Genomic DNA, 22,158 nt, shown 5'->3' on the forward strand with positions numbered 1-22,158 from the left:
AGGTGTGTAGACGAGTGGGTGCGTGTGTGTTAGTGCTGATCCAATGTACAGGTGTGTAGACGAGTGGGTGTGTTTACGCTGGGTCCTTCAGACTGTTTAGAGAGTAAAAGACAGGAGTCTCTCCTCCTTCTCCTCCTAACACCAGCAGCAGGCCCAGCAGCAGCAGCAGAGTGTGTGTGGTGGGGAGGGGCACCCCCCTGCTGTGCAGGCGAGGAGTCCTGGGGGGGCTAGGGGCAGAGCTCTGCCTGAGTCTGGAGGGAGGCAAGGCCTTCAGATCCTGCAGCGCCCCGAACGCAGCCAGACAGAAGGCCGGGTCCCCGGTGGTCAGCAGGTCAAACACACACGACTGGAAATACACATCCTCTACCTGCAGTGTCTCCCGGCAACGAGCCGTGGCCTGCTCCACCGAGTAGACCTGTGGGGGCGGGGCCCTGGAGGGCGGGGCCCTGGGGGGCGGGGCCCTGGGGGGCGGGGCAGGCCCCAGCTTGTGCTGTGTGATCAGCTGGCTGCGAGGACAGCCATGGAGACAGAGCTGCAGGCCCACCTCCTCCGGCCCCAGCATGTCCTCGGGGACCCGGATGGCGAAGGTCAGGTAGAGTCCCACACGGCGCACGATGATGGAGGCGCCCAGGTAGCGTGCCTGGATGTGGACATGGCGCCCAGCCGGGCCGGGGCGGTCCAGGATCAGCAGGCTGGACGCCTCACCCCCCCCACTGCCCCCCCCACTGCTGCTGCTGCCGTCCTGAAAGGCCGAGGGCAGGTCCTCAGTAGTGGCCTGGTACACCTTCTGATCCGTGCAGCCCTGGAACGACTTGAAGATCACCGTTATCTGAGGGAGGGAGGGAGGGGACCACAGGATGAATCATGAGGAGAAAGACTAATGCCCAAAACCACCACAGGGTGTCACCCCAGCATCACCTTTCCAACACTGAGATCTTTCTGCAGCTTGGGTGGTAAAACAGAGCATGACTAATGACGCTCTTAATACATTTATTCTAATATTCTTACTGTGATAAGAAGACAACTAACAAACTGTATGTAAAGAGACCATACTTGGTTTAACTGATGTTGACACAACCATCTCACATCAGCACGCACCCAAGCTTATCTCCTGCAGAGCATCCAGACTAGCTACAGTCTATTCATAGATTTCATGTGACGTCACACAGTGGTCGCGGCGCCATCTTTAAGACTAAATTGCAAGATGCCGTCTAGCTGCTGTGCTGTGGGCAGTGATAACAGCAAATCTCAAATAAATGGATTAACCTATTACAATGTCTCAAAAAACCCTGAGCGTTGCAAGAAATGGATTAAAACATGTCACTTATAATTTGTTGCATGTATAATGTTATTCTGGACAGCTAGCATAAGCTATATTTAGGCCGAATCCCAACACTCTGTACCCCTTTACCCCTAGCCCTTAGTTTACCCCCTAGCCCTTATGTCTCAAAACTTAGGGGTAAGGGCTACATTGCCGTATGAAATGAGACACCACTTGGTTATGGTTACGTATATCGATGTCTCCAAAGCAAGTAGTGTCATACACTGATATCAAACCAAATTCATTTGAAATTCATGCATGGAGTCCATTCATGGCTAATCAGAGAAATGCGGGACTGTTGTGAAACTCGTGTAACATTAGCGTAGCATACTAGCGATTTAAAAAAAACGTTTCAATTAAGAACATGGTTGCAAATAAATATGTACAGGACTATGTAGAAAACAAAACAATTATTTTTAAATGAATTATTTAAGCCGAAAATATTACATTTATGGGACTCTATTGATGATCTCTCCGCCATTGTTGCAGGTAGTGCAGTATTCACATACCCCTAGGTTTCAAGAAAGCTCCCGAGCTCACTTGTTTTTAAGGGGTGTATACCCCTGTCTTAGCCCTACCCCTCGATCAAAAAGAGTATTGGGACACCACTTAACTCTCACGGGAACGTGCAAAACTAAGGGTTAGGGGTAAGACAGAGTAAGGGATTCAGCCTTAGGCTACATTAGTAACGTTGGTGTTATATGGTTGAATTTTGTTATGTTGCTACTTGTTGGAGTGGTGTTAGTATGCTAAACTACTTTTTATTTGGTGGACTGATGGTGTCCCAATGTGATATTACAACAGAACCTGATGGCAATTCAGTTCAGTGATAAACGCTATTCGTGTTCCCCAGTGTATGGAAAGGGCTTGTGGGCGTTGTAAATGTAGATGTCAGCAAAAGTCAAATTTGGCAGGTTTTTACTACACTTTAGGGCAAGCAGTTTAGTGTAAGCAGTAAGCTATGGAGGATTATAGGGGCCAAAACTAAATAAATACTTTGATAAATAAATAATTATATGACACAAAGCTTAAATAAATGGGTCAATTATTGTGAAATAATTATATAATGAAATGCCTAATTGACATACAAAATATATAAATTACAAAATAAATGAGACACTAAATATATAAATGTTACATGTATTTGTGTGTGTGTGTATATATATATATATATATGTAAGGATAAATAAATAAATGTGAACACATTAAAACGTAAATATATATATATATATATATTTACGTTTTAATGTGTTCACATTTATTTATTTCTAAATAGTCATGACACTACTTTGCAAAAGTAATATTGCAAATTAGCAATATTGGTATTGGCAGGTGTGCCGTATGGCCCTGTATTTACTCCTTGGTATCGGATCAATACCACATTTTGCAGTATCGCACACCCCTAGCAGCTGTAGAGTGAGGCGATAGAGGATCCCTCTAGATCGAAGAGAGCTTGATTGACTGGCTGAGCCTGCCTGGTGTTTAATACTGTTCATTCACAAATCAGAGGCTTAAACCAGCCCCCTGACTTGGTGACGCAGACAACGGATTTATTTTGCTGCAGCAAGTTACACCGTGGATAAATGTAAGGATAAATAAATAAATGTGAACACATTAAAACGTAAATATATATATATATATTAGTGCTGTCAGTTTAACGCGTTATTAACGGCGTTAACGCAAACCCAAATTAACGGCGTAAATTTTTTTATCGCGCGATTAACGCTCTTTTTGGCCTAGCAAACTTTGTAGTTTTTTTTCACATGCTGTTGCAACAACTACCGAAGTTAGAAAAACTACAACACCACACCGGATCTAGCTAGACCGGAAACAAAACAACAGGCACGCCACACACTTGTTTGGCTTGCGATCCGGCTAAAGCGTAGTAGCAGAGCCCGTTTACGGATATGAGACATTCTCTGGTAGTAGGTTAACGTTACGTTTTGAGTTGATGGCGAGCGCGAGACGCCGAAATGGATGCCAATAAGATTCTGAATGGAAAGTTTACTTTTAAAAAGTTGCCAAATGGTTCCATTGACAAGACCAAAGTGATCTGTGTGTTTTGTCGTTGTAAACTGAGCTATCATCGCAGCACGTCCAGTCTGAAATACCACTTGATGGCCAAGCACACAGATGATGCGAATTCTCCGCCCCCTCGTCAAAGCCAGGCGATTGCAATGTTGTTTTCAATAACAAAAAATATTTGCACGAAGCAATCCGAACCACTTTTCCATGTTGATAAGAGCATTACAATTTGAAAAAAGAATGGGACAAAAAGAAATCAAGGGACATTTAGAGTAGATAAAAATGTGCGATTAATTGTGATTAATCGCGAGTTAACTATGACATTAATGCGATTAATCGCGATTAAACATTTTAATCGTTTGACCGCACTAATATATATATATATATATATATTTACTTTTATAGTTTTAAATTTGAATTTTGTAGATAATTTAATGATTTTTCCTTTAATTACTTGTTCATGATTATGATCATAATCAAACATAGGACAACGAGTTTTGTCCAAAATACTATTAGTGTGCGCGCCGCTGAGTCGTGTTACTGCACGTACACGCCAGCAACAACTCACAGCCTAGCAGGGGAGGGGCAAAGTGAGCTTGAGCGAAGTTAGACGATGTTTGCACAAGTTACACCCACTATGATGTAAAGGGAATTGTGTACTGAATGTAGAGAACAGAAATTGAAACTTAAGTATCGATCTTATCACGCCAGTATCAACCAATAGGCTACTGATACCAACGTTAGTATCGATACTATCGGTCTTGAGATCGATTTGCCCACCCCTATGCTGTACCATTCGCCAAGGATCGTGAACATATTTTCATTGATGTCTGTGTCAGTCAGGGCCGCCGATATCATAGCTATAATTTCAGCAAATCTCTCAATAAGATGTAAAAAAAAGTTAATTGGCAGTTGCCTCCATTTCATCAGCTACCGACAACATTTCGACCACTGTAGCATGCAATATTTTATTCATTGAATCCGCACTAGGTGCTGCCTTCTTGAATGAGTCAAAAGCTGTCGATTCAAGTTGAAACACCAATCAGAGGCTTTAACCAGCCCCCTGATTTGGTGACGGCGGACACCGGATTTATTTTGCTGCAGCAAGTGACACTGTGGATAAATGTAAGGATAAATAAATAAATGTAAGGATAAATAAATAAATGTGAACACTTTAAAACGTAAATTTATATACATACACACTGTTACGCATGTAGGTCTCCCCTGTATGCGTTGTGGTTTCTCCCTTGTGATTCTGCCAGGTGTTCCCTATGTGCCTGATTGCGCTCCTTGATGTTCCCGCCTTGCCTGACCGTGGAGGAACCAATCAGCGGACGCCCGTTGCCTTGCGCCTCCTGGTATAAAAGCCCAGCCGGTTGGATCCCCAAGAGAGACTCTTTTGCTTTTCCATTTGACACACCACAACACGTCGAACATGCATGCATACACCTTGTTTTGTTCCCACATTGACACAGTTACATACATAGTACGGTTTCATGTGAGTTTCTTGTGAGTATGTACTGCTGTGGGGGCAGTTGTTTTCTGTTTACTGTTTAAGTCTCTGTATAACTGTGTTTTGTCGATCCCTATGTCCCTGGGAGAAGGGGGTCTTTCATAGCCAGCCGCCCATGGGCATACACCACCCGTAGAGGATACTGTCTATGCACACTAGAGAGAACTGAGCGGACCACCCTCTGTATTTTTTAGTTAGTTTCTTAGCCTAGAGGACTTGAGGCAGGCAAGGTCAGTCAGGGGTGTTTTGTGATATTCTTTCATTTGTTGGGTCCGGCTCAGCCCCTTCTCCCTAACCCCTTCACCGTGTGTTTTTATTAAACATTTAAGTTTGACGGTGGCTTTGGTTGTCTGCGTCGTTGGTTGTCCCTCACTTTGCCTTACGCTGCACCGACCTGCATGAGATCGATGTTACGGGTCTCTGTGCCACCTACCCTAGGCCGCTAGAGCCACGGGGGCCGCAACACACAAATACATGTAATATTTATATATTTAGTATCTCATTTAATTTGTATATTTTGTATGTCTAGGACCAGTACCAAACCTAGGACCAGTATCAGACCAGACCAAGGACCAGTACCAGACCTGGACCAGTACCAAAGCTAGGACCAGTACCAGACCAGACCTAGGACCAGTACTAGACCGGGACTAGGACCAGAACCAGACCAGGGGTGGGACCAGTACCACACCTAGGACCAGTACCAAACCTGACCTGGGACCAGTACCAGACCTAGAACCAGTTCCAGACCAGACCTAGGACCAGTACAAAACCAGAGCTAGGACCAGTACCAGACCAGACCTAGGACCAGTCCCAGACCAGGGCTAGGACCAGACCAGGGCTAGCTGGGTATTCCTCCTGGTCTCTCAGGAGAGTTTGAGAGCATCTATCAGAGGGGTGACGCCGCTTCAGACGGGGTGAAAGGGGAATGTGGAGCACCTTAATCACTACCATATGACCCGTTAACACAGGAGCACTCAACCATGGCCCCAGCCAACACTTCTCTCACACTCTGTCTCTCTCACACGCTGTCTCTCTCACACGCTGTCTCTCTCACACGCTGTCTCTCTCACACGCTGTCTCTCTCACACGCTGTCTCTCTCACACGCTGTCTCTCTCACACGCCGTCTCTCTCACACTCGGTCTCTCTCACAGTCTGTGTCTCTCTCTCACACTCGGTCTCTCTCACAGTCTGTGTCTCTCTCTCACACTCGGTCTCTCTCACAGTCTGTGTCTCTCTCTCTCACACACACACACACACACACTAACCCTATGCATCAAAACACGAAAGGTGCTATATGAATAAAAGTTATTATTATGATTATCATCATCAAGTTCAGAGCCCTTAGCTCCACTTTCCCCGCCCGTCTCCAGACCCCGCCTACCTTGCTGGTTGCCGTGGCGCTGGATCCCTGGACGACAGGTACGTTGGTGACCTGCACGGACAGGTAGCGGTTGTCTATGAGAGGCCATGCCCCCTCCACCTTGCAGGTCTGGAACTCCTCCCTGAATGTTCGCAGGTGGGGGTCCCCGAACAGGCTGCAGTGAGCATACCTGCCGAGGTGCCCAGTGGCCAGGGCGCGGCTCTCATAGTCGCAGAGCCGGGGGAGGGGAGGCCGGGGGGTGCCAGGGGCCCGGGCGGGGGAGGTGGGCCCCTCGGAGGAGCAGTTGTGCTGTGAAAACAGCTCCTTGATGCGGAACACGGCCGAGTGGTACACCAAGTCTCCTCTGCAGCTGCGCGCGGTACGGCGGGTGCAGAGAGCATACGCCCGCAAGGAGATGCAGTAGTCCGGCTGCATCTCCTCCTGGAGCCCACTGGAGGGCGACGTCGAGGTCACGTACTCTGCGTTGCAGCGCTGGATACGACACTGCTGACAGTGAGCTGGAGCACAACAAGAAACAGAACAGTCAGACAACAGTGAACAGTCACTATGCCATCTCAGCCAATCATAACAGTCATTATGACATATCAGCCAGTCAGAACAATCACTATGTCATATCAGGAAGTCAGAACAGTCACTATGACATGTCAGCCAGTCAGAACCATAGACATAATAAAGAGTAGCCGCCACATTGGCTGCTGGGCACAAGAAATGCAGCCACCATCTTGGAAAGGTCAAGTTCCTAGTTGCTTAGCATCAGAATAAACAAGATGCCAGCACTGTGCAGAATATTCTTGCTCAAATCGGCAGACAATCGCAAACAGGGCTCAGGGGATTACTTTTCACAAGTAAGATTTAACATTACCATACTATTGGTTGTATTTTGTGAAAATAATAACCATGTCCTGTATCATAGCTACATGTATGATCTTTGCAGCAAAGCAAACCGCGTGAAAATCTGTTCGGTATTCAGTTCGGTATGATTAATTAAATGCGCTGACAGCTCATTGCCCCAGCCAAAGAGATTACACTGAGTGGAGCGGGTGACCTTTCCAAGATGGCGGCCCCACGTCTAATCAGCGCCAGTAGGCAGTAGCGTTCGATGCGGCGTCTATTCTTTATTATGTCTATGGTCAGAACAGTCACTATGACATATCAGACAGTCAGCGCATTGCTCTCCCAATAGCAAACAGTCAAAAGTTACATGGTCTGGCCTAATTTGGTCCATAGTAATGTTCATGGTCTGGTCTGGTTCACAGCTGTATGAGTTGGAACAACTCAACAGAACTCACATTATTTGAAGAAATTATCTTGAGACCAACACTGTTCCTGTGAGCACTGGGGCCACAAAAATAGTAAAAGGGAACCATTTGTGCTTTGTCAAGCCATGGCAACAGGTTAACCAATCATGAAGCTGCTTTTTGCAGTGCTGCAGTGGAACCATTTTGGAGGAGGAGCTTGGTCCTGTCAATCAAACATGTAATGTTGTCCAACCACTGGGTTACACCTGAGTAATGGAAATCTTAACAGACTTTTACAAAAGCCAAAAAGATTTCTGATGCACACCCCTACAAAAACAAGACGTATCCATCTTATTCAAGTTCAGGTATGGTTCTCCAGGGTATGTCTATGTTCTGGTCTGGTTCAGGTTCTCCAGGTTCTGGTCTGGTACTCCAGGGTCTGGTCTGGTTCTCCAGGGTCTGGTATATGTTCTGGTCTGGTTCTCCAGGGTCTGGTATATGTTCTGGTCTGGTTCTCCAGGGTCTGGTCTATGTTCTGGTCTGGTTCTCCAGGGTCTGGTATATGTTCTGGTCTGGTTCTCCAGGGTCTGGTATATGTTCTGGTCTGGTTCAGGTTCTCCAGGTTCTGGTCTGGTACTCCAGGGTCTGGTCTGGTTCTCCAGGGTCTGGTATATGTTCTGGTCTGGTTCTCCAGGGTCTGGTCTGGTTCTCCAGGGTCTGGTATATGTTCTGGTCTGGTTCTCCAGGGTCTGGTCTGGTTCTCCAGGGTCTGGTATATGTTTTGGTCTGGTACTCCAGGGTCTGGTCTGGTTCTCCAGGGTCTGGTATATGTTCTGGTCTGGTTCTCCAGGGTCTGGTCTGGTTCTCCAGGGTCTGGTATATGTTCTGGTCTGGTACTCCAGGGTCTGGTCTGGTTCTCCAGGGTCTGGTCTATGTTCTGGTCTGGTTCTCCAGGGTCTGGTCTGGTTCTCCAGGGTCTGGTCTATGTTCTGGTCTGGTTCTCCAGGGTCTGGTATATGTTCTGGTCTGGTTCTCCAGGGTCTGGTCTATGTTCTGGTCTGGTTCTCCAGGGTCTGGTCTGGTTCTCCAGGGTCTGGTCTATGTTCTGGTCTGGTTCTCCAGGGTCTGGTCTGGTTCTCCAGGGTCTGGTATATGTTCTGGTCTGGTTCTCCAGGGTCTGGTCTGGTTCTCCAGGGTCTGGTATATGTTCTGGTCTGGTTCTCCAGGGTCTGGTATATGTTCTGGTCTGGTTCTCCAGGTTCTGGTCTGGTACTCCAGGGTCTGGTCTGGTTCTCCAGGGTCTGGTATATGTTCTGGTCTGGTTCTCCAGGGTCTGGTATATGTTCTGGTTCTCCAGGGTCTGGTATATGTTCTGGTCTGGTTCTCCAGGGTCTGGTATATGTTCTGGTCTGGTTCTCCAGGTTCTGGTCTGGTAGGGTCTGGTCTGGTTCTCCAGGGTCTGGTCTGGTTCTCCAGGGTCTGGTCTATGTTCTGGTCTGGTTCTCCAGGGTCTGGTATATGTTCTCTGGTACTCCAGGGTCTGGTCTGGTCTCCAGGGTCTGGTATATGTTCTGGTCTGGTATATGTTCTGGTCTGGTTCTCCAGGGTCTGGTCTGGTTCTCCAGGGTCTGGTATATGTTCTGGTCTGGTTCTCCAGGGTCTGGTCTGGTTCTCCAGGGTCTGGTGTATGTTCTGGTCTGGTTCTCCAGGGTCTGGTATATGTTCTGGTCTGGTTCAGGTTCTCCAGGTTCTGGTCTGGTACTCCAGGGTCTGGTCTGGTTCTCCAGGGTCTGGTATATGTTCTGGTCTGGTTCTCCAGGGTCTGGTCTGGTTCTCCAGGGTCTGGTCTATGTTCTGGTCTGGTTCTCCAGGGTCTGGTCTATGTTCTGGTCTGGTTCTCCAGGGTCTGGTCTGGTTCTCCAGGGTCTGGTCTATGTTCTGGTCTGGTTCTCCAGGGTCTGGTCTATGTTCTGGTCTGGTTCTCCAGGGTCTGGTCTGGTTCTCCAGGGTCTGGTCTATGTTCTGGTCTGGTTCTCCAGGGTCTGGTCTATGTTCTGGTCTGGTTCTCCAGGGTCTGGTATATGTTCTGGTCTGGTCTATGTTCTGGTCTGGTTCTCCAGGGTCTGGTCTGGTTCTCCAGGGTCTGGTCTATGTTCTGGTCTGGTTCTCCAGGGTCTGGTCTATGTTCTGGTCTGGTTCTCCAGGGTCTGGTATATGTTCTGGTCTGGTTCTCCAGGGTCTGGTCTGGTTCTCCAGGGTCTGGTATATGTTCTGGTCTGGTTCTCCAGGGTCTGGTCTGGTTCTCCAGGGTCTGGTCTATGTTCTGGTCTGGTTCTCCAGGGTCTGGTATATGTTCTGGTCTGGTTCTCCAGGGTCTGGTCTGGTTCTCCAGGATCTGGTCTATGTTCTGGTCTGGTTCTCCAGGGTCTGGTCTATGTTCTGGTCTGGTTCTCCAGGGTCTGGTCTGGTTCTCCAGGGTCTGGTCTATGATCTGGTCTGGTTCTCCAGGGTCTGGTCTGGTTCTCCAGGGTCTGGTATATGTTCTGGTCTGGTTATCCAGGGTCTGGTCTGGTTCTCCAGGGTCTGGTATATGTTCTGGTCTGGTTCTCCAGGGTCTGGTATATGTTCTGGTCTGGTTCAGGTTCTCCAGGTTCTGGTCTGGTACTCCAGGGTCTGGTCTGGTTCTCCAGGGTCTGGTCTGGTTCTCCAGGGTCTGGTATATGTTCTGGTCTGGTTCTCCAGGGTCTGGTCTGGTTCTCCAGGGTCTGGTGTATGTTCTGGTCTGGTTCTCCAGGGTCTGGTATATGTTCTGGTCTGGTTCAGGTTCTCCAGGTTCTGGTCTGGTACTCCAGGGTCTGGTCTGGTTCTCCAGGGTCTGGTATATGTTCTGGTCTGGTTCTCCAGGGTCTGGTCTGGTTCTCCAGGGTCTGGTCTATGTTCTGGTCTGGTTCTCCAGGGTCTGGTCTATGTTCTGGTCTGGTTCTCCAGGGTCTGGTCTGGTTCTCCAGGGTCTGGTCTATGTTCTGGTCTGGTTCTCCAGGGTCTGGTCTATGTTCTGGTCTGGTTCTCCAGGGTCTGGTCTGGTTCTCCAGGGTCTGGTCTATGTTCTGGTCTGGTTCTCCAGGGTCTGGTCTATGTTCTGGTCTGGTTCTCCAGGGTCTGGTATATGTTCTGGTCTGGTCTATGTTCTGGTCTGGTTCTCCAGGGTCTGGTCTGGTTCTCCAGGGTCTGGTCTATGTTCTGGTCTGGTTCTCCAGGGTCTGGTCTATGTTCTGGTCTGGTTCTCCAGGGTCTGGTATATGTTCTGGTCTGGTTCTCCAGGGTCTGGTCTGGTTCTCCAGGGTCTGGTATATGTTCTGGTCTGGTTCTCCAGGGTCTGGTCTGGTTCTCCAGGGTCTGGTCTATGTTCTGGTCTGGTTCTCCAGGGTCTGGTATATGTTCTGGTCTGGTTCTCCAGGGTCTGGTCTGGTTCTCCAGGATCTGGTCTATGTTCTGGTCTGGTTCTCCAGGGTCTGGTCTATGTTCTGGTCTGGTTCTCCAGGGTCTGGTCTGGTTCTCCAGGGTCTGGTCTATGATCTGGTCTGGTTCTCCAGGGTCTGGTCTGGTTCTCCAGGGTCTGGTATATGTTCTGGTCTGGTTATCCAGGGTCTGGTCTGGTTCTCCAGGGTCTGGTATATGTTCTGGTCTGGTTCTCCAGGGTCTGGTATATGTTCTGGTCTGGTTCAGGTTCTCCAGGTTCTGGTCTGGTACTCCAGGGTCTGGTCTGGTTCTCCAGGGTCTGGTATATGTTCTGGTCTGGTTCTCCAGGGTCTGGTCTGGTTCTCCAGGGTCTGGTCTATGTTCTGGTCTGGTTCTCCAGGGTCTGGTATATGTTCTGGTCTGGTTCTCCAGGGTCTGGTCTATGTTCTGGTCTGGTTCTCCAGGGTCTGGTCTGGTTCTCCAGGGTCTGGTCTATGTTCTGGTCTGGTTCTCCAGGGTCTGGTCTATGTTCTGGTCTGGTTCTCCAGGGTCTGGTATATGTTCTGGTCTGGTCTATGTTCTGGTCTGGTTCTCCAGGGTCTGGTCTGGTTCTCCAGGGTCTGGTCTATGTTCTGGTCTGGTTCTCCAGGGTCTGGTCTATGTTCTGGTCTGGTTCTCCAGGGTCTGGTATATGTTCTGGTCTGGTTCTCCAGGGTCTGGTCTGGTTCTCCAGGGTCTGGTATATGTTCTGGTCTGGTTCTCCAGGGTCTGGTCTGGTTCTCCAGGGTCTGGTCTATGTTCTGGTCTGGTTCTCCAGGGTCTGGTATATGTTCTGGTCTGGTTCTCCAGGGTCTGGTCTGGTTCTCCAGGGTCTGGTCTATGTTCTGGTCTGGTTCTCCAGGGTCTGGTCTATGTTCTGCTCTGGTTCTCCAGGGTCTGGTCTGGTTCTCCAGGGTCTGGTCTATGTTCTGGTCTGGTTCTCCAGGGTCTGGTATATGTTCTGGTCTGGTTCTCCAGGGTCTGGTCTGGTTCTCCAGGGTCTGGTCTATGTTCTGGTCTGGTTCTCCAGGGTCTGGTCTATGTTCTGATCTGGTTCTCCAGGGTCTGGTCTGGTTCTCCAGGGTCTGGTCTGGTTCTCCAGGGTCTGGTCTATGTTCTGGTCTGGTTCTCCAGGGTCTGGTATATGTTCTGGTCTGGTTCTCCAGGGTCTGGTCTGGTTCTCCAGGGTCTGGTCTGGTTCTCCAGGGTCTGGTCTATGTTCTGGTCTGGTTCTCCAGGGTCTGGTCTGGTTCTCCAGGGTCTGGTCTGGTTCTCCAGGGTCTGGTCTATGTTCTGGTCTGGTTCTCCAGGGTCTGGTCTATGTTCTGGTCTGGTTCTCCAGGGTCTGGTCTGGTTCTCCAGGGTCTGGTATATGTTCTGGTCTGGTTCTCCAGGGTCTGGTCTGGTTCTCCAGGGTCTGGTATATGTTCTGGTCTGGTTCTCCAGGGTCTGGTCTGGTTCTCCAGGGTCTGGTCTATGTTCTGGTCTGGTTCTCCAGGGTCTGGTCTGGTTCTCCAGGGTCTGGTCTATGTTCTGGTCTGGTTCTCCAGGGTCTGGTCTGGTTCTCCAGGGTCTGGTCTATGTTCTGGTCTGGTTCTGGTCCTGGCGGGAAGAGGCCTGCAGCACAGAAGGCCAGGTTCGTTCCTGCTTCACAACCAGCTGGAACAAAACTAACCCGAACCCAGAGCAGGAAGTGAAAAGCTGCAAGCCTAAATCTGAATGTAAATACACTTCTGGTACGACAGGTGACTTTGTTGGTTTTGAGCCTCTTGTTTTGGCTGGAAGATCGAGAGTTTCCCAACAGCTAACAACAGCAGCCAAGCACCCGTTTAGAAGTAAACACAACTGTTCTGTTTTAGCTTCTAAGCCCCCTGCCAGACAGTGAACAGAAACGAGCTGTTTCTGTAAAAAATATTACAACATTCAAAATAATAATGTTTGTCTAACAGATGCTTTTTAGCCACAGCAACATATGGTGAAGGATCCTACCTGCGATCTCTTCCTCTGCAGTCATAGGCTCTAACCACTGAGCTGTACCCAGCTAGGTAAGAATAACATTACATTCAGCTCTAGTATTTAAGATAAAGAAGAGAGTCCTGTTGCTATCTTCCACCACCCCCTCCCCTCCTGGAAAGAGAGAGAGACCGAGTCTCCTGTGAGAAAGCAGGGTGTGGGAGGCCAGACCCTAGCCTTTCTACCTCCCTAACCCTAACCCTAGCCTTTCTACCTCCCTAACCCAACCACAAGCACAGGGGTCACAGTGGAGCTGATCCCTGCTCCACACAATCACTGCCTGTTGAACCATCAACAACAAAACAGGTCTTTGTAGCTGACCGCAGAGAGCACCCAACATGAGGCGGCAGGAAAGTAGTGGGGGTGTGTGTTTTGTGTGAGTTGAGCGTTGTGTGTGTGTGTGTGTGAGAGTTGTGTGAGTTGAGAGGGGTGTGTGTTTGTGTTGTGAGTGTGTTTGTGTGTGTTTTGTGTGAGTTGAGTGTTGTGTGTTGTGCTGAATGTATCAAAGGCTAAAAGGGGCTCTCAGCATTTAGTCCTTATTAGGTTCCAGTGACTTTTGACTAATATATTTAAAATTGGGTTGAATAATTACCAGTTGTATGGGGTTAAATTGATTCTACTTGAGATATCAACATGTTAAAACGCTGAAAAAGTCCGGAAAACAATAAAACAGCAAGCAAACATTTACGTAAGGTCGATCTTGTAATGTAGAGTAAGAAGTTTAATTCGGCTACATTACAGGCGTCAGTAGAAGCAGAGAGACGGCGGCCATCGTCTCTACAGTGTTCATGTAACAGTAAGACGGGCTGTTTGGTCAGCTATAGGCAGGCCACGGAGTCAAGCTCACAACATGGTAGCAAATCAAGCATGAATGAAACACTACACCGTCGAATAAAAACCTGTAAGGTACCCAACAGTTCGTGTCTTGGCTACGAAGTAATAGTTGTGACAACAAATTACAAATATTCGTGGAACGTTCGCTCTCGTCCAAGCGAGCACACTGCAAAACTAGACCTTTAGTAGTTTGGAAGTTACAAAGTAACATTAGCTACGCTAAATTGAGAGGTAACGTTAGCTAGCTAGCTCAAGGTTGCAAAAAAAGGCTATGCTTGTTAGCCATTAAGTTTTGACTTCGGCTTTATGATGACAACATTGGATATCTCCAAACCAAATAATAAGTAAAGTTGTTTTATCCAGTTCGTCAGCTGGAGAAAACTTTGCCAAGAAATGAGCTAGCTCAGCAGCCACTAAACTACAGAAGATCTTGAACTACCGTGTCTCTACCAAGATACATTACATTTGAAAACAATTTGCCTAAAAAGAATTATAACTATTGTTTAAATGTATGAACGTTCACTCATTCCTACCAACCTCATACTATACATAATAAGTGATGCGTAGCCCAAAACAATGCTTCAAACCAAGAATGTTTTCCCATCATCACCACCATTCCACGGTTCGGGGAAACTGTTAAACTGTACGTGCAGGAGTTGGAGGAGAAGAGCCCCATCGTACCTGGTCGCAGCAGCAGGCAGGATAAGACCATGGTCAGGGTTAAACAGTTCCAAAGCTGCAGCTTAGCCACGTTGTGAGGTCCGCTTCTCCCCATACCAATCCATCCAGTTAGAATGAAGAACTTCGACTGCTTCTCATGGACGCTGGAGCTGCGGAAAATTACACAAAAATTCGTCTCATTTCCCAAATGCTGTCATTCAAAAGGGGCCCCTTCAGTCGGGGCGGCTCTACGTGGGAGGGGTGGAGCCGCGGCGGTTGTCGGCCAATGAAAAACAAATGATTCGTTAACTACTTCATATTTACGTGTGTGGTTTGCGGTAATCACGGGACACGGCCACTGGAACATGTTTTTATATAACAACAAAGACTTTACGGTCAAGCTATTACGACTAAAACGTTCGAATAAATAGAGGCCCTTTACAGTACATTTCTAATTACGAAATCTAATTCACATTTACATATCTAATTACGCTTAAATAACAAAAACGCATCGCATACTGCGACCTAGCCTATGGGCTGTTGTGAAGCAAACTGCTGTAAAGCTCGTAACTGTCAAAGGAACAACTCATATTGACTAGGAATTGCAACGTCACTTAATGTATGTTTTTGTTGGCATTAGTATGTTGAAATCCCACAGGATTGTATCTCCACAATGATGGACTTTTAAAATGGTTTTTATACATATAAATAGTATGAATAGTAAATCGATATAAAAACTGTTTGTGGTTTAGCAAGTCGTCCAATGAAGTATACATTCTCTCATCGAAACCTCTCAGCTATGATTTTGTTCCATTACATTCAGCATGTATGTATGTTTCTCCTTTGTGGCCAACTTTCCATCTCTTGAACCACACTCTGTCTTTCATTTGCCCAGCTGTGAAGCCGGGCTGGGCAGTGTTCACACACCCATGCCCACCCACCCACACTCACACACACAAATAATTACAATGGACCCAGCTAATTACAGTATAAAATATTACTGTAAAGTAATCCATCACAATATCCTCCTGGATCCATGAAGGTTGTCAGATGTTAGACTCCTGTTGCTCAGTGATGATCTCTTCTCTGGCTCGGTTAGAGTGAAGTGAACCCAGGCAGGTATGGGATCACTGGTTTCACTACACACGCTAGCAGCTCTGAGACTCACACTAGTGTTATTCTCCCCCTGGCCCCCCACCTCCCCCTGGCCCCCCCCCTCCCTGTGGCCCCCCGGCCCCCCCATGTTGTCTGATGTATCCACTGCAGGGGAACCAAGAGCTCCAGCCAGGTGGAACATGGGGATTGTTCTGTCCTGCCAGAGGTTCTCCTCTGTCACAGAGAGGCCTGTGAGCTTACTTCCCTGCAGGCCCCCTCCCTGCAGGCCCCCTCCCTGCAGGCCCCCTCCCTGCAGGCCCCCTCCCTGGAGGCCCCCTCCCTGCAGGCCCCCTCCCTGGAGGCCCCCTCCCTGCAGGCCCCCTCCCTGCAGGCCCCCTCCCTGGAGGCCCCATGACTACTCTGCCTGACTAAGTTAATTCTGCAAGCTGGCTGGTGGGATCTTGCACACATGCAAAAACAGGTCTGCAGATAGGACAGGCTGTCCACAGGAGAAGATTGCAGCAAAGCGTTGTTGATGCTGTGAATGCAAGACATTGTAGCAAAGTGTTGTTGATGCTGTGAATGCTGTGTTGGTCTCACCTGTCAGGTTGAGGAGTATAAGCATGGATGGATAACATCTCCTAGGAAGAAGAAAAACAGGGAAAACATTTAGTTTAATTATATGACTATTAATTATATTTGCATGTTCACTGACATCCAAAGACATCATGTGCGGTCAGTTTCAACCGTGATAAAGATGCTGTTCTATCATCCCAGCAGCACCGATGCTGCAGCAGTCTTGGGAGAGTACGTGGAGGAAGTCCAGAGGTGTGGGTGTGCCCCCACTCCCCTCCATACCCCCCCTTCCTCCCTGCCCCCACTCCCCTCCAAACCCTCCCTTCCTCCCTGCCCCCACTCCCCTCCATACCCCCCCTTCCTCCCTGCCCCCACTCCCCTCCAAACCCTCCCTTCCTCCCTGCCCCCACTCCCCTCCATACCCCCCCTTCCTCCCTGCCCCCACTCCCCTCCAAACCCTCCCTTCCTCCCTGCCCCCACTCCCCTCCATACCCCCCCTTCCTCCCTGCCCCCACTCCCCTCCAAACCCTCCCTTCCTCCCTGCCCCCACTCCCCTCCATACCCCCCCTTCCTCCCTGCCCCCACTCCCCTCCAAACCCTCCCTTCCTCCCTGCCCCCACTCCCCTCCATACCCCCCCTTCCTCCCTGCCCCCACTCCCCTCCATACCCACTCTACCTCCCTGCCCCCACCCCCCTCTATAGAGTATCTGTCCAGATTGACAAGGAGAGAAAGACCTAGGGGATCTCTGAAACCCAGAAGAGGAACAGAGATTTACATCTGAATATATTTATAGACAGACTTTCAGGTATCTAAAGTTAAGTATTTAAGAAATCTATAATTAGATAACTAACTCCTGAATGTAGCTCTTGTTAGACAACTAGCTCTTGGCTGGATCTGTAGTTAAACAACCATCTGGAGGTATTTATACTCATTATAATTAATAATATCATGTTTTATTTTCATTCAAAACAATTTGAAGGGGGATTTGAACTTGCGACCACTTCCATATCTACAGTGATGTTCTACCACTGAGCTACATCCATCCCTTATAGATATCCAGTTAGTTAACTAACTCTTGAAGGTATCTATGGTTAGTTAACTAGCTCTTGAAGGTATCTATGGTTAGTTAACTAACTCTTGGTATAGGTACGGCAGAGAGGTGCACAGGTGTGTGTGTGTGTACGTTTGTGTGTGTGTGTGTCAGAGTGACTCACCTCAGGTGTGTGTGTGTGTGTGTCAGAGTGACTCACCTCAGGTGTGTGTGTTTGCAGCTCAGCAGGCGATGTTACCCTGGTTTCCACAGTCTCCGTGGGCAACTGAGCCCAGTAACTCCTTGCTCTGACTGATAGAACCCAGACCAGACCACAGAGAGGAGTTAAGGCTCAGGGCAGCTGTTTGCTACAGGAATCGGCACTTTGATTAGGAAGGTTCCCTGTGAGCGATGGGCCTTAATTCCTGCATATCTGGGCAGGGCATCGGCACAGAGCTGGACAAAGGAAGAGAGTGGAAAATGGACTAGAGAACATTCACATGCTTGCACGCATTCAAACACACACATTCATAAATACACATCCATACACACACACATTCATAGACATTCATTGTTCTTTGGCTTGACAACATGTGTCGCTTTTGGATGGTGTCCCATGTTATATACAGGCCTGTAAAATAGAGACAGGCAGACAGACTGGCAGACTGGCATACATGATAGCATTGTAGAGCAGAGTAAAGTAGAGTTTAGAGTGGAGTAGAATTGAAAGGAGTATAGTACAGTAGAGTAGATGAAGCAAGGTATACAGTATCTAACTATCATTCAGCAGAGTGGATTCAGAATGAAACTCTGATGTTTGAGTTGAAAACCGACACCTAACCTTAACCCTACACCATGCTTGTCTCTGTACCATGCAGCCTGCTCCTCTCTCCTCCTCCTCCTCTTCCCCCTCCTCCTCTCCTTCTCCTCCTCCTTTCCCCCCTCCTCCTCCTCTCCTCTCCTCCCTCCTCCTTCCTCCTCCCTCTTCTCCCCCCTCCTCCTCTTCCTCCTCCTCCTCCTCCTCCTCCTCCTCCTCCTCCTCTTCCTCCTCCGCCTCCTTCCTCCTCCTCCTCCTCCTTTCTCCTCCTCCTTCCTCCTCCTCCGCCTCCTTCCTCCTCTTCCTCCTCCTTCCTCCTCCTCCTCTTCCTCCTCCTCTTCCTCCTCCTTCCTCCTCCTTCCTCCTCCTCCTCTTCCTCCTCCTTCCTCCCCCTCCTCCTCTTCCTCCTCCTCTTCCTCCTCCTCCTTTTCCTCCTCCTTCCTCATCCTTCCTCCTCCTCCTCTTCCTCCTCCTCCTCCCCAGTCTGCCAGCTGCTCCTCCAGACAGCTGCCTGGCTCATTCTCCAGGCTGAGCTACATTCTACATTTTACAGTCCAGGCTCTGTTGTGTTTCAGTGATCCATGGCTATTTCTACTGGTAATCCCAGCTCAAGCCCCTTTTCTCTCTCTTTCGCACACACACACACACACACACACAGTCATAAACTCCCAACTGTGTAGTGTGAGAGAGGAGGGTGTTGGCACTGCATGACTCACATTGTTTCCAGGCAGCAGGCCGGACCTCCAGGGTGGGGGTCAGGGTCTGAGGCCCACCGAGGAGCCAGGAGCCTGGCTGGCCCCGCAGAGCCCGTCCCTGCCTGGAGGAGGCATGTGGCCCTGCAGAGCCTGTCTGGCGACAGGGAGGCATGTTACACAGAGACTGTGTGTCTGTTGTCATGAGAACACATTCTTATACTGTCCAACATGCACTGAGGTATGCATGTCGCCCAACAAACTTACACACTAACTCCTTCCCTCTCTTCTACACACACACACACCACATTCACTTTTATATTCATAAGCACACAGGCACACACACACACAGTGACCCTGCTTCCAGTTGTTGTCTCATACAGCAGGTGTGAGAGAGGCAGTAGGAGGCTCTTGGACTTTGCAGCCTGCGTGAGTGTGCATGTGTGTGTGTGTGTGTGGAGTGTGTTTGTGTTTGGAGTGTGTGTGACAATTCCTATTGTTCCAGACAAGTTCAGTGGAAGAGACCTACCTATAGCTGCATGTTCTACCTATAGCTGCATGTTCTCCCTATAGCTGCATGTTATACCTATAGCTGCATGTTATACCTATAGCTGCATGTTCTACCTATAGCTGCATGTTCTCCCTATAGCTGCATGTTATACCTATAGCTGCATGTTCTCCCTATAGCTGCATGTTCTACCTATAGCTGCATGTTCTCCCTATAGCTGCATGTTATACCTATAGCTGCATGTTCTACCTATAGCTGCATGTTATACCTATAGCTGCATGTTCTACCTATAGCTGCATGTTCTACCTATAGCTGCATGTTCTCCCTATAGCTGCATGTTATACTTATAGCTGCATGTTCTACCTATAGCTGCATGTTCTCCCTATAGCTGCATGTTCTACCTATAGCTGCATGTTATACCTATAGCTGCATGTTCTACCTATAGCTGCATGTTCTACCTATAGCTGCATTTTCTCCCTATAGCTGCATGTTCCACCTATAGCTGCATGTTCTCCCTATAGCTGCATGTTCTACCTATAGCTGCATTTTCTCCCTATAGCTGCATGTTCTCCCTATAGCTGCATGTTCTCCCTATAGCTGCATGTTATACTTATAGCTGCATGTTCTCCCTATAGCTGCATTTTCTCCCTATAGCTGCATGTTCTCCCTATAGCTGCATGTTATACTTATAGCTGCATGTTCTCCCTATAGCTGCATGTTCTCCCTATAGCTGCATGTTCTCCCTATAGCTGCATGTTCTACCTATAGCTGGATGTTCTCCCTATAGCTGCATGTTATACCTAGCTTTGCTATAATTTCCTGGATTCATGATCTGTGGAAACCCAGGGCAGGGGCTCACTACACATTCACACACACACACACACACACTCAAGCACACACACACACACACGGGAGGAGGACCTACAGCCAATGTAGCAGTAGACTAACATATAAAACAACGGAGATAAAAGATTAAACAATTCGAAAAACAAGAGAAAGTGTTGTGGTGACATCATGATTATTGGGGGTGGTGCTGTTAGGAGGCCAGGCAGGGAGGGAGGAGGGGCGGGGGGCCAGGAAACCGGGGCAGAGCAGGCAGGGAGTGGGGGGGGCGGGGGGCGGGAAACCGGGGCAGACGCAAATTTGAGAAGCTGAGGGTTGTTAGTCTGCAGCTGTCTGCCCTTCAACCTCACGGTCTTTCCATCTCTTCTTCAACTTCTCTCTCTCTTTCCATCTCTTCTTTCCCTTTCTTACAATTGTTGCTTTCTTTATCTCTTTCCCAGCACACTCTCCCTTTTATTTGCCCATCTCTCTCCCCGATCTCCCTTTTTCTTTCTTTCTGCCCCTCTCTTTCTTTTAATCTTTGATTAATTAATAAATCTATTGATTACACAATCATGCAATAACTTTATACATGCTTTATATTTTATGAAGCATCTGTGTCTGCATTTTTTGTAATATTTGTATTTTTTGTATTTTGATATTGTAAATTAGTGCAACTTATATTTTATTGTATAGTTTATTTTAATTCAAATTCCACTTAGTATTGCTAGTTATGCACCCTTAGTATAGTTAGTCCTCATAAAAACATTTTAGATTCCTATATGTTTAATGTTTGCTCCTTCCTGCCAAAGCAAATTCCTTGTCCGTGCAAACTATCATGGCGAATAAACCCTTTCTGATTCTGATCTTCCCTGTATGTGTGTGTCTTTTTATCTGAGTGTTTACATGTGTTTGTGTTTATTTACATCTGCGTTTGTGCATGTGTGTTATCCATATGTGTGTGTGTATGAGAGAAAGTCAGCAGCTGATGTTTATTGCAGTCTTTAAAGAACGTCCCCATTTATAACCATTATGTGAGAACCCAGACTTGGAGAACACTGGAGAACCTTTGAAGAACTCAGTCTTGAAGCCACTCCCAATGCTGGAATCAACTCCCCACCTCCATCAGAGACACTGACGGTCTCCCCACCTCCATCAGGGACACTGACGGTCTCCCCACCTCCATCAGGGACACTGACTGTCTCCCCACCTCCATCAGGGACACTGACGGTCTCCCCACCTCCATCAGAGACACTGACGGTCTCCCCACCTCCATCAGGGACACTGACCGTCTCCCTACCTCCATCAGGGACACTGACTGTCTCCCAACCTCCATCAGAGACACTGACTGTCTCCCAACCTCCATCAGGGACACTGACCGACTCCCCACCTCCATCAGGGACACTGACTGTCTCCCAACCTTCAAAAAAAGACTCAAGACTTGTTCCAGGAGTACAACGGCACTTAGCAATGATTGGCTGGACCTGATGTTAGTTTCCCCCAGGATCACAATGACTATTATTGAGAGACTTGTTGCTCTTGTTGGTTTGTTGTAACTGTCTCAAAATGATTGTACTCGCTGTGAAATATATTATTTTTGCTTGCTTTTTCCACAGGTACACTCTTGCACTTTTGAGGTTCTTGCTGTTTAATTGTAACTTGTTTAACTACATGCTCTTCTTGTTCTTCCCTTTGAGACTTATTTGGTTTCACAATGTATGCTTCATGTTTGGCTACCCGCAATGTTTGGGGCTGTAGTTGATCTCGTTGTTAGGATCTTTGCATTTTGTAAAACTGTCTTGGAAGTTGCTTTGGATAAAAGTGTCTGCTAAATGCATAAATGTAAATTTCTTAATAGAATCTTGTCTTGAGATTCCCCCCCTCGAAGGGAGACCCTTGGCTTGGGCTAGTAACCCTAACCCTTGGTTTGGGAGTTTCATTCGAGCCTCATGTTGCAGAACATCAGTTGGAGGAATTAATACATTTACATGTATTCATTTAGCAGACGCTTTTCTTCAAAGCGACTTCCAAGAGAGAGCTTTACAAAGTGCATAGGTCACTGATAATAACAACAAGATAGCCCCAAAGCATTGCGGGTAGCCAAAACAAGAAGCACACATTGTGAACAACCAA

General features: G+C 48.0%; 1 protein-coding gene across 1 annotated transcript; it reads right to left on the bottom strand.

Annotated features, from left to right (window-relative positions):
• rgmd (RGM domain family, member D) lies at positions 1 to 19,454 on the bottom strand. The gene is made up of 6 exons (XM_047051187.1): positions 18,720 to 19,454; positions 17,407 to 17,498; positions 16,180 to 16,220; positions 14,506 to 14,654; positions 6,242 to 6,738; positions 1 to 829 (listed from the first exon to the last, which is right to left on the bottom strand). The coding sequence occupies exons 1-6, from the start codon at positions 18,898 to 18,900 to the stop codon at positions 74 to 76; spliced, it is 1,716 nt and encodes a 571-aa protein (XP_046907143.1). The 5' UTR covers positions 18,901 to 19,454; the 3' UTR covers positions 1 to 73.
• Between the last annotated feature and the right edge of the window lie 2,704 nt (positions 19,455 to 22,158).

Source organism: Hypomesus transpacificus, unplaced genomic scaffold (assembly GCF_021917145.1).
Source record: "Hypomesus transpacificus isolate Combined female unplaced genomic scaffold, fHypTra1 scaffold_139, whole genome shotgun sequence".
NCBI classification, from domain to species: Eukaryota; Metazoa; Chordata; class Actinopteri; order Osmeriformes; family Osmeridae; genus Hypomesus; species Hypomesus transpacificus.